At 42.4% G+C, this 12580-nt stretch overlaps 1 protein-coding gene across 4 annotated transcripts in view; it reads right to left on the reverse strand.

Moving 5' to 3' along the window:
- Positions 1-12580, reverse strand: part of LOC105475154 (Rho guanine nucleotide exchange factor 28) — a 311081-nt gene that overhangs the window by 37146 nt on the left and 261355 nt on the right. For all 4 annotated transcript variants that reach the window (XM_011730182.3, XM_071098819.1, XM_071098818.1 and 1 more), the window contains 5 exons: positions 11679-11857; positions 10622-10713; positions 9311-9493; positions 5763-5894; positions 2624-2724 (listed from right to left, as the gene is read on the reverse strand). In XM_011730182.3, the coding sequence (XP_011728484.2) occupies positions 2624-2724; positions 5763-5894; positions 9311-9493; positions 10622-10713; positions 11679-11857 (687 nt within the window). The remainder of the gene's footprint in view (positions 1-2623; positions 2725-5762; positions 5895-9310; positions 9494-10621; positions 10714-11678; positions 11858-12580) is intronic.

Here is a 12580-nt window from a genome sequence, read left to right on the forward strand (position 1 = left end):
GTCTTTTGGGTCAGGCTGACCTTTTATATTCTAGAGGCCAGATTGGAAGTTATATCATGTCTGGCCTCAACTCCTTTTCTCAATATTTGAGATTCATGATACCAAAATATACAGCAGTTGGGAAAAAAAAAAAAAAAAAAAACAGACTCAGACCCTGGCCATAGGGGCATGCTTAGCTGGGCTGCTCTAGATCCCACCACAGTCAGAGATCACCAGACCAGTGACTGCCTTAGTAGAAGTACTAGCAGCAGAGGCCATGAACCAGACACAGGAGACCATCTGTTCTTTAGGGACAGGGTCTATGCCTCATTCATTGTCTCTTCGACAGCACACATTAAGGGCACATGTGGATAGTGATGGTTTGCAGTCTCCAGAATTGAACACTTGTTTATTCATTTATTGTCTGCCTTCTTTCCCTAGGATGCAAATCAGTGAGTAGCGAGACTTTATCCGTGTGCTCCATATTATAAGAATGATGCCTGATGTAGCATGGACACTCAACGAGTGAATGATTCTAAGTTGAACTCGACGGCATGCCATTCAATCAATAAATATCGATCACCCACTATAAACTTCACACCTTATGCTATGGGAGACCATCGGATACCCTGTCCTCAAGGGCCTACAGTCTCCTGTATGCTGCTTGCTTTCATCTGGGCACATCTAATTTTAAGCCATAAAAAGCAGCCAGCCATGGTCATGTCCTCAGGTAATTTTGAACTTGTTAAATTCAATTAGTTTAGGCTGATGATGCCAGGATGAGTTAGCCAGACCTCTGCTTCCCCTGGACTGCCAATTAAAGATTTCACTCGTAAGCAGCACCTCTGATAGGGAAAGGACAGAGGCTGAAAAAGGAGATGAAGCTTAAAGACATTAGATCTGTGCCCAACCCTGTGGGAGAGAACAGGCTCTAAGAACCCCCGCCCTAGAGGAATTGTTGGCGTTCTCGCAGCTCTTCTGGCTCTGTCTTGGCCCATCCACACTCCACTGCTTCTGTAGTAAGACCATATGGCACAGAGTTTTTATAGTCTATAAAAATTAGAACCATAGAAATGAGCTGGACTGTGCTACCTGTGGTTATGCCCAAAAGCCACTAGGTTTGACACGACAGGAAATTTCGCGTTTTTAATGGAGTTGTTCCGCCACCTTGTGGTGAATGTTTAAAACTGCAGTTGGTGATTTATCCATTATTTCTGCATTTGAGTTAGATTTCATTTTTAAAAATTATTTCAGAAATTTGTTCTAACCTTACCTTGTAGAGGAAGCTAATGACAAAATATCAATTATACACCTTTTAAAAGTTTGGTTTCCAGTGATCCTTCCCTTTACCTGGGTTTATTAATTTATTAATTTTTCAAAATGTCTTATTAAGAGAAAAATTTTGCGGATAGCTTAATCCAAAGAAGAACCTGGACACTTAACCTCAATTGTCTACCTGTAGCTGAACTGGAGTGAGAGAGGGAGACTTCAGGGGTAGCAGCCACCCAACTTTGAATTCAAAATTAAACTATTACTAATTCACTCTCTCTTTTCTATTAACACAGCTGGACACCACAAATTTCACACTTAAAAGTGAAGTCTTCACCGAAAAGGATGAAAAGCAGGAACATTTTAAGAAGCAATACATTAGAAAGCTTACAATCATAAGGAGTAGAGTAAAATATTACATTCCTATGCTCATTTTGGCCTGTGAAGTTTAAAAAACAACACTCAGTCACAGCTGTCTTTTCTCTGGATTTTAAAAGTTCTGGACTTGATTTCTCAGTCCTATGTAATATACACAAAAAGTATATAATATGTAAAATATGTTGTATATATAAGAGCAGATCTGACATTTGCCATTTTTTCACATTGACACATATTGGCACCTAGTAATGTACCTAATTCAATTTTAGAGAAAGCTAAACTCTGGAGCCCCGACAAGTCGGAAGAGGCCAACTTGCCACCTCCCAGAATCATATTTTATTCCTTCCCTATTTCTGACATCTCACTTTTAGTGGACATTAGTAGGAAGTTTTATGTATTTAATTCTTAAAGAGAGAGTTAACACCTATGTATATAGCAGTAAGTCAAAAAAAGAAGCATTTAGAATCTCTGTGCCCCAAGGAAAAATTGGTCAAATTAATTAAAAATTGACCACAAAAAAAGTAGGTGAAATGTGGGTGGTGACAGGAAATCAACTGTGCAAGGAGAGGAGGGTCAAGGAAGGTGAAAGAAGCAAGAATATTCCAAAGGAAAAGGTGTTTCAATTACTTTGGCGCCATCTGGTTGCGAAAGGGCCCCCGGGTGCCAGAGCTGCCAGACAGAGTGCGTGAGAAGCAAAGGTTTGCAGGGCAGAAAGACCAGGAGTCAGAGAGCACAGACACACATACACACAGGAGAGTTTTTAATCTTTTTAATAACTTTTCAATCGTCGCTTTGTTTACGCCTATATGACACAGGAAGTGCAAGGACATTTGAAGAAGAAATGAGTTAGAAAGTTTAAATATGAATATTTAAATCAATCGAGAACAATTCAGAAAAGCACCTTGGTCCCACTCACTGCCGTGACAGACCAGAACCTGAGGCTATTTTATTACACACAGTAACCGCTGCCGTTTACTAACAAATCAGTTCACAATACCTTCTCCCCTGCATCAGAGACGGCCAAGTCGGTTACCACACCCTGGATCCCGGGATCCACATCCGAACAGCCTCTTTCTTCTCTCCCTCCTGTGACTAATGCTGGAAGCACGCCATCGAGACAGAAACAAAAAGGACAGCGTCAAACATCAGCCAGCCGATCGGGTTCTCCTGTACACGGCCGACACATATTTCAAAATAAGAAACATCACAAAATACTACGTATTGAGTATTCTTAGACGAGGTGCTTGGATGAGCGCAGAGCAATGCACGTGGTCCCTGCCCGCATGGAGCTTACAGGCTAACAGACAGCAACTGACGAACAGCACAACGTATCACCATCTTTGCGCTTTTCTTTCTCGTGCTGAAGTGTTCGTGTGTTGTTTGTGGTACAGAGGTTAGACTCTACATCTCACTCTCACTTAATAGGAAAAAGCCTCCTGGGAAGGGTGAAATTTAAAACAGGTGCTGTAGAACAAAGCAAGGTCTCTTGGCAGACCCAAGTCTGTAAAAAGTCTCCCTTGTGGCCAGTGCAAGAGCAGCAGACGATTAACAAGGGTTAGGAGGAAGGAGGAGTCCGAAGGAGGAGGGAAACGTCTTTCTAGGAAGGCGGACATGGCTCATACTTCACAGTCTCATAGTCATACAAACCAAGAACCTGTCCCTATCTCTGAATAACTTATTTTTTAACAATTTTTAAATGTGTTGTTTTTCTCACATTTCTTATTTATGCTTTAAATTTACAAATACTATGTATTTAACCTATGAAAACACAGAAACTAGTCCAGAAATATTTTTAAATACCAAATACAGATTTCACTTCATCCATTAAATCTCTGTTGGCAGGATTTTATTTATTTCTTTACCCATGTGAACTCAGTTAAAACTTAAACTGTGCCCACCTTGCACTGATTAAAACTAGAATTTTCAAAGCCCAAAACACAGTGTTTTATTAGAACCATGTCCAATCATGACCCTGACAAAATCGATATTCACTTTGTGACACTGTTTGTATAATTTTTTATTGTGTCATCTGGGAACTTTATTTCCAATACAGGAAATGTTTTTCTTTAAATTAATAAAAATACTTATGTCTTTGGAAAATGAGAGTCCTCTAGGATTTCAAAGGCCTCTTCTAATACAAAGACATTTTTGTCTAAATAGAAATGGCTTCAGATGAGATCAGCTGAAAACAAGTCCATTTTGTTCAAGCTGATCAGCACTTACTCACTTAGTGAGGGGACATTTCATAGGTTTCTCTGTCATTTGAAAAATGGTTCTACTATTGGGTGCTATTCCTAACTCTTAAAGAGTGGCCAAAGGCATCACTAAAGAATTCACCATTCTGTTTCTCACTCCCTCATAGAAATTAGGAAAATCAAATGGGAAAGAAGCTGATGACAAGGCAGAAGAATAAAACACAGATCAGGTCCCTGTCCCTGTATCCAGTTTCAGGGGGGCTAGAAGGTCTCCAGTGGACAGAACTTTCCTAGAAGTAGAAGATATTCATCATGTATACTGAAGACTGAAAATAGAGCGGTCTGCTTGGCTTATAACCTCAGGCTGACATAAGCCTGATGCAGAAGAGCCCAGTCCTCCAAGTCACTTGCAGAACCGACCCATTCGGTCACAGTTGTAGACCTTCATTTAGGAATAGCCTTGCGCCTTGAACAACTTTATAAAGAGAATCAAACTCTCACAGCACCATGTTCCAGTCTGACCCGGAACTGAAGAGGCCTTGGGGTACAGGACCCCACTAGCCTGCTTCGGTACTTCCTCTGCCTGAATCCCGATATCAGACCCCTCTAAAGAGCCTCTCAGTGGTTCTGGCAAATGCCACGTGTGTCCCTTTTGAAACTCTCCCCAGTCAGGAGAGATGTGGATACAGACAAGGAGACCTTCACTGCCTGGCCTGAAGGGAGGGAAGGCTCGGCGCGGGCTTGGGCAGCTGCGGAGCGGAGCCTCTCCAGCTGTCCCTGGGGCGAGGCTGAGAGCAGCAGATCCCTGCATGTATTTTTAGACAGAGCCTCCTCAATGGCATAATGAGGTTCTTCTTTTAAAAGGAAATCACCCAGGGCAGTACAACTCCCCTGATGAATCTGGGCTGTGTCAAAATGAAAAACATATGTGCGCATTCTGAAAATAGAAACCCAGGATTAGATAAAGCAGAACTTGACAGAGGAAGATAATTAGTGGTGCTGGTATTTAAAAAAGGAAAAAAGAAGTATAGAATTAAAAAGCTATACTGCATCTATATATCTTAATCAAGGGATGTTGTTAAAGAAGTTCTGAGTTCAATTTAACCTTCCAATCTCTAACTATTGAAGACATTTTATCCATTTTATCTTACGCACATAAGACCTTGTGGAAGTAAGGTCGTTACCACCTGCACTGGATGAAAAGTATACTCTTTATGCTTTTATCTTAGAAACCTTTCTGGAACTAAGTAGCCTAAAACTATACATGTAACAGGATAGCTAGGTTCTGGGAAATCACCTAAACCAACTCTCTACGTTCTATTTTTTTATATTTAAAATGTATTGAAACAGTGTTTTAATAAATGAATTCTGACATGAACTAAAGTGTAGGATGGCACAGAACAAGAATTTTCTGGCACTTCCGCTTTAACCATACCACTAAACTTGGTGTGTGAGAGACAGAGAGAGAGAGAGGAAGGAGGGAGGCGGAGGGAGCCGTGTGTATATTTCTGGTTTTCTGAGTTATTTTCTCAGTTGATGCACATGAGATTAGGTTTAAGTGCTTGTTCTGTAATCAACTGCAGGGACTCCCTTTTTAAAAAACCAGAAAAGTTAGAAAGTGCTTTCAAAACTGCATTCAATAAATCTTATCAAAAATGAGGCAGAGTAGGTGTTGGGGAAGGTCCAACATTTGGCTGGCAAACAGAGCAGTATAACCCACCAACTCCTCTTCAGATCCTCATACTTGAAACCCCAGTGTCATTATTATATGCATATGATATTCATTTAGGCTAGCATATTTATTCTCAGTGTTTTTCTAATTTATAAAAATATATCAAGTCCCCTTCAACCAGAGACAGCCATTGCCTTTACTTTATGTGACCACTGTAAGCTCCAGGGGCTGCGCTCGGGCTCATTGCCAAGGCCTGCATTTTCACTTACAGGCAGTCGGCGATCCTGGTACATCATGAGAACTGAGTGTGTCCACCAAGACAGAGTCTCCACGGCTGTCCTCGCGTGATTGACTCACGTCGCCCATCTGTGAGGCCTTCACTGCAACTTGTAGGCTCTCAGCTAAGATAGAGAAAAACAAAAATAAATCTAAAAAAACAAAGATAGGCATATATTTAATCTAGACCAGGAGTTGGCAAATTGCATTTGGCCTGTCCCTGTTTTTATATGACCCAGGGGCTAAAAATGATTTTTACATTTTTAAAGGTTGTCAAAACACGGGCATGTGCCTGCGCGCGCACTCACACACACACATGCACACACACCACTGCATCCCAGAGACTGTGACTTACAAAACCCAAAATACTTCATATCTGGCCCTTTAGAGGAAAAGTTTGCAGACCTTTAATCTAGACCAATACTTTTAGCATCATTTTACAACAGAGAATTAACTCAATAAAAAACTATAAACCCATTATATAAAAATATCTCAAATGCAACTTTCAGTAAATTGGTAGGCCTAAAAACTTCCTGTCATTCAGTTAGTATCAACATACCAGGCATTAAAATTTTAAAACCTGTTACTCAGAAATATTAGCTATTCCTCAAAAGAGTATTTTCCCTACACTTGTCTTTAGAAATACAGATTCCCAGTCTTTGGCTCTAGACTTACTGGATTTGATTCTCTGGAGGAGAAAACAGGATTTGTATTTTAAACAAGCACCTGTTCTAGGGGCTATTGGGCATTTGACAACTAAGAGGGTAGTTTACAGATTGGAGGAGGAAAGAGACATACATGACTCACTAGGCTATGCAGAAGCAAGTGTTCAGCACTCATCTCCATCAGCTTTATTAGAGCATCATAAATGCTACTGCAGCGTGGAGGAGGAAGAGCATTCTATTAGCTAGCGGGATTCGGAATATGTTTTTACAGGAGGTGAAAACTGAGCAGGACTTGGAAGGATGGATGGGTTTCAAGAGGCAGAGACAGAAGAAAAGAAAAGAAGGAGGAAAAGCTGTCCAGCAGAGTGAAGTCTCAAGGAGACCATTCAAGGTGCACTACGGAACTGGTTTTTTGTCAGAAGATAACTCCCTCACTCTGATAAGAACTCTTGCTCAATCTTTTGGCTGCAGCTGGTGCTGGATGCTCAGTGACCGAGGGTGGATTATCCAACTGCAGCTAAGGCAGCACCTCCATTGCTCTGGGTTCTAAGCAGCTGGGTCCGCCGCTGCCCTGGCACCTCTGTCACAGTGTGCCAGAGGAATGGAAGCAGATGGGCGTACAACCCAGCATTAGTGAAAGTTTTAGTGGGGGAGAAAGTTAAAGCCACTGGCTGATACTGAGAGTGGGCGATCTATTTGATCAAGGCTTTATCAAAGATAATGAGGGAGGTCACTGCTTCTTGTCAACCCACTTGGAAGTTTCTTTCTGACTTTATTTCTAAAATATATCTTGACTCGGCCTCTTCTCTCTGCTCCCATTGTCAATGGCACTGGTCTAGACCAAGGCTCATCTCAACTTCTGTTATCACTTCCTAATAGGTCTCCAGGCAGATTTGTCTCCTTCTAGTCTCCTGTCCATTCAGCAGCCAGTGAGTTAAGACATAAACAAGATCACGCCACACCCATGATTCAAAGCTTCCAATGCTTTCCATCATGTTTGGAATAACATCCTCTTTTAAAATTATTTAAACATGGCCTACAATGATCCGATCCCAGCCTGCCTGGCCCACATCACCTCATTTAATGGTGATCCATGCTGACATCTGCCACCCTGGCCTCCTTTCTTTCCTTAAACACGTGAAGCTCACTGCAACCTCAGGGGCTTTGCACTTCCTTCTCTCTGCCCAAAATGATCCTCCCCAAGCTCTTGAGACAGCTGGCTTCTCATTTCTCAATCCCCATCTCAAAAAGAGGTCTTTAGGCTAATCTCTCTGAAGCAACACCTTCACCTTATCACAATCCCATTATGTTTGGGATAGATAACTATCCGAAGTTCTCTTTTTTCCTTAAGTATTGTCTGTCTTTCATCACTAAAAGTTTTACAAAAGCATCACTGCCTCCCAAGCACCAGCAACAGTACAAGGTAGATGCTCAATGGATATCTGAGAAACAGATGGATGAGGGGTTCTATCAGTGAACCCTACTTCAGACCTCTATGCCCTTCTCAAGACCTCAGTTTCCTCAACTGGGAAATAAAGATGGCTGATTCTAAGATTTCTAAATTCTCTTCCAGAGCTAATATTCTGAGATTCTAAACCAGAGGCTGGCAAACATTTTCTGCAAAGAGCCAGTTAATAGTTTAGGTTTTGTGGACTAAACAGTCTGTCAAAACTGCTCATCTCTGCCACTGTAGGAAAAAGTAGCCACAAGCGACACATAAACAAGCAGATGTGGCTGAGTTCTGGTAAAACTAAACTTACAAAAGCAGGTGGTGGGACGTGTGTAGTCCGTGGTCTGTAATTTACCAGCCCTTCTTCTGTACAACAGCATTTCCTGCCAGCCTCTCAGGAGGTAGCTGGTTTATCTCCGAAGCCCTTTGTCCCACTGTCACTTCCAGACCATTATCTCCACCTCTTCTTCAACTCCTTTCTGCCTTGAAGCTCCTGCCCTCCGGTCATACTGCTCACTACCTTTCCTTGTTGATTTTCCTCTATAGACCTTCAGCCACTCGCCTGCCTTCTCTGAATGAGTCAGCACACGGCACAAGTTCTCCGCATCCCACCAATGCTAATCCTGTCAAAATTCTCAATATTTTCAATTCTATAAACTTAGTCCTTCCATCACCCTGGCCTCTCATCCTCTGGACTTTCTCATCTCCAATGATCGTGCCCTTCACCCGACCTCGACCACCATCTCCCATTGTTATTACCAACATCTGCACTTCGCCCCCTTAAGTCTATTCGCCACACAGCAGTCAGGAGGTACCTTTCAAACCACAGGTCAAGTCCCTGCTCCACTCAAAATTCTCTAATGCTTCCCATCCCACTCAGGATGAAACTCCAAGTCCTTCTCTCCTGCCATGCAACCTGAGACCTAGTGAACCCTGGACTCATAGAACCCTGGACTCATCCCCTGCACTGCTCACCCCACCCTCCCTTCCCTCTGCCTGTGCTGTCCCCCTGCCTGCTCCTCAGGTGAGCCTGGCACTTCCCTGCACCAGGACCTTTGTGCCGGCCATTCCCTATACCTGGAAGACTCTCCCTCAAGATATCACTCGGCTTTCTTCCTTCATATCCACTTACACATCATTATATCAAAGAGGCCTTCCCTGACCCCCCATCTAAAACAGAGTCATCCCAACTCCATCACCCTCTCTCCCCCTTATACTGCTTATTTTTCTTCATAGCACTTGATACAATCTGACATATTTATTTCTTTATATTTGGTGTTTCTAGAAATACAAGTTCTAGCTGAGTAAGGACCTTGTCTTGTTCTGCTGTATCCTCAGCACCAAGACCACAGTGCAAGGCACATAGTAGGTGTTCAATAAACATTTTCTGAACGTGTCAACCCAAACCCTTCTCAAAGCGACTTACCTTCTTTCAGTGCTGCTGCCAGTAATGAGGCTGCCTGGGGAGGCTCGCCTGGGTCAGGTTTAATAAGGAGGTGGGGCTCTAGATGGACGTCCTCGAATCCACTCAGTTCTCCAAGTTCAGCATAGATATGCAGCTTCTCCTCCAAATATGCACAAATTTGTTGGTCTTGGTTAGTGAGTATTTCTATGAAATAGTATTTACCAGAGAAGATTATCACTAACATGAATACTACCACTAATGTGAAAGTCCACGAAAAAGATGTAGCTAATTAGCAAGCAGTATGACCTCCAAGAGAAAGCCCAGGCTGATGAGTAGGGTAGATGCAGGTATCAGTCCTGACCATGCTGCTTAGTGACTCTGGCCTCCAGCAAGTGACTTAACAACTTTCTCAGCTTCCATTGTGTTTTCTGTAAATAAGTTTCCTCTCTCAGTCCCTTAATTCCAGAAAATTTGCAAAGCTATTCTTTGTTTATTCAGGCTGGTTTCTATTAAGACTAAACATTAAGCTTGGGAATGAAAATTGAGGTAGTCCCGTTCATGATGAGTGAACAATACAAATGCCTGGAACGGCACAGGCTTCAGCCAGTTTTGGTCAAAACCAAACATACTGGTTTAAGTTTTTGTTTCTAAACATCCAATTTCTTTGCCCATCTTTGCATGCATCATTGTTCTCAGATTTCAACATATTGCAGAATTCTTAAATCTCAAAGGGACCTTAACCAGCATTGAATCCAGGAATTCTCAGTCTCCTCTGTGCTTCAAAGTCACCTTGGGAGAGCTGAAAACCCCAAAGTCTACATCCCACCGGCCACAGATTCGGATTCAATTGGTGGAGGGTGAGGCCCAGGTATTCGTATTTTTAAAGACCTCTCAACTGATTCCAATGTCAAACCAGAGTTGAAAATCACTGAGCTAGTCTAATCTCCTTCTTTCACAAACTTGGAAACTGGGGACCAGATCTGTTGGGTTCCTTGTCCAAAATCATTGACATGACAGTGTTGAGACCTAAAATTAAACCATGAGACAAGTAACTCCAACATTCCTCTGTACCACACTGCCCACAGCTATTGTTTCATGTGCATTTTTTACATCCATTTTAATCACTAAGGTGGAAGTGAAGAGAATGTCATCTTATTTGAGCATTTCTAGTGTAAGTTTTTGGTTTTCAGTGTTTCTTGGGAGGGTGGTCCAGATGGGCCTCAGGTGCACAGGATGAATCATGTAGTTATAACCTCCTGTTCATGACACTCAGGCTTTCCCAACACCCAGGAGAACACCACGATCAGGGAGCCAGAAGTGCCTGCACTGTACCTTGACATTGCTGAATTTTGGCCACTCTGGCTTCAGCTTTCCTCTTGTCTTCGTCAGATTCACTTGTCCTTCCCCCTTTTTCTTCAGGACAACTTTAAAAGACAATAGTCAGGAGACACAACTGAAACCAAATGCAAGTATCTGTAGATTCATTGGAAAAACTTGGGAACTTGGCAATGGATTTATTCATAAAGGGAGAAAATTTCAGCATAAAGGGAATGCATCATGCCCCCTGGCCAGAGACTTGTTTTCTTGAGAATACAAAAAATCTTGCATAACATTACATGACTCTCAAAATCAGCGGTGTGGGATGACTCAAATATTCCAGTGAACACAAACACACTCACCACACACACCCATAATGGGAATAAAGTATAAGAATTTTAGGGAATAGAAGTGGGGTGCCAGATCAGATGAGGTGCAGTGGAGGTACAGAAATTGTATATAACTTCAGGATCTAACTAATTAAATTACTGTTGAGAATGATCTCCTCCACCCTTGTGCTCCCAATTATAAAAACTGTCCTTGCACAAGTAATGAGGAATAAATTGACTTAGAATACTTAGATCCACCAATTCAGAAACATTTATTGAATGATTTCTCAGCACTAGGCACACAGAGAAACATAAGACATTGACCCCTGCCCTCGAGGAGCTTCCAATCTAATTAAAGAAACACACACATATGTACATAAAAAAGATAATAGCTACAAGGCAGTATATAAGAAGCATTGAGTAAATGCTTTAGTGAGCAGGTGTTAAAGAATTTCAGGCAAGAAAGAGATCACCAGGACTGAAGAGGTCCTCATGGAGGAGGGGAGGCCCGAGCTGCATCAACGCCTGGCAGGGCACACACAGGCAGAGGGAGGTGCGGGCATTACATGCAGGGAGGCGTGGAGGAGAAAGCTGCAGATGGGGGGCTATCGCAGGCAGGTGCAGGGGGCAGGGAGCAGACCATTCTGGCAGAGGCAAAGTTTTCATGCAGGAAGACATGGTTAGAATATTTTCCCCAGTTGAACAACTCTGTTCCATAGATTATGGACAGAAGGAAATGTTACCTTTCTACAGCCTGCTGGATCCGTCTCATCCAGTTATTGCGTTCCTCCTTGGAATTGGTATGAATTTCATACATCTCAGGACCAGCAGACGAAGCACTGATCAGAAACATTCCTCTCTCCTCATTAGCAACTTCTCTAGCAATAAGCTTTTGAAGGGAAATAACTGATGGCTTCTGATCCTACATAAAATAGGAAGGTGCGCAGATGAAACAGCATCCTAGCTAAAGTAAGGCTCTCGTAAAACATGAGCTAAAGGAAGCAACGGTAGTAGGTAAACCTTTCTCCACTTCCAATCTTTTCAAAAGAGCTGTAGACGTTGATACAATCTCCCATGGAGACGGTATGGAAAAGAGAGGATGGAAAAAGAGGAATTACGGGAATGCTCATCCTTAAGACCTGGTGATTTAGGCTGGGCACGGCTCCCTCCTATAATACCAGCACTTTGGGAGGCTGAGGCAGGTGAATCACCTGAGGTCAGCAGTTCAAGACCAGCCTGACCAATGTGGTGAAACCCCATCTATAATAAAAATACAAAAATTAGCTGGATGTGGTGGTGTGCGCCTGTAGTCCCAGCTGCTTGGGAGGCTGAGGCACGAGAATTGCTTGAACCTTGGAGGTGCAGGTTGCAGTGAGTGCACTCCAGCCTGGGCAATAGAGCAAGACTCTGTCTCAAAAAAAAAAAAAAAAAAAAGAGGAATTGGTTGTTTAAAAATTGAACTGTTTAAAATACAGAACAATCAGAGAAGAAAAATATCAAAATGCCATAGTCAAGGCAGGAGTTTTTCTAAGACAGCATGAGATAGGAAACTCATGTATCAAATGTCACAAAGAGATTGAGAAGGATAGAGGCCCTAAAAAGTCCATTTGACTTGCAATATTGTTTCAATGAGGTAACTGAAAAG

The sequence above is a fragment of the Macaca nemestrina genome, chromosome 6, assembly GCF_043159975.1.
Source record: "Macaca nemestrina isolate mMacNem1 chromosome 6, mMacNem.hap1, whole genome shotgun sequence".
Classification (NCBI taxonomy): domain Eukaryota; kingdom Metazoa; phylum Chordata; class Mammalia; order Primates; family Cercopithecidae; genus Macaca; species Macaca nemestrina.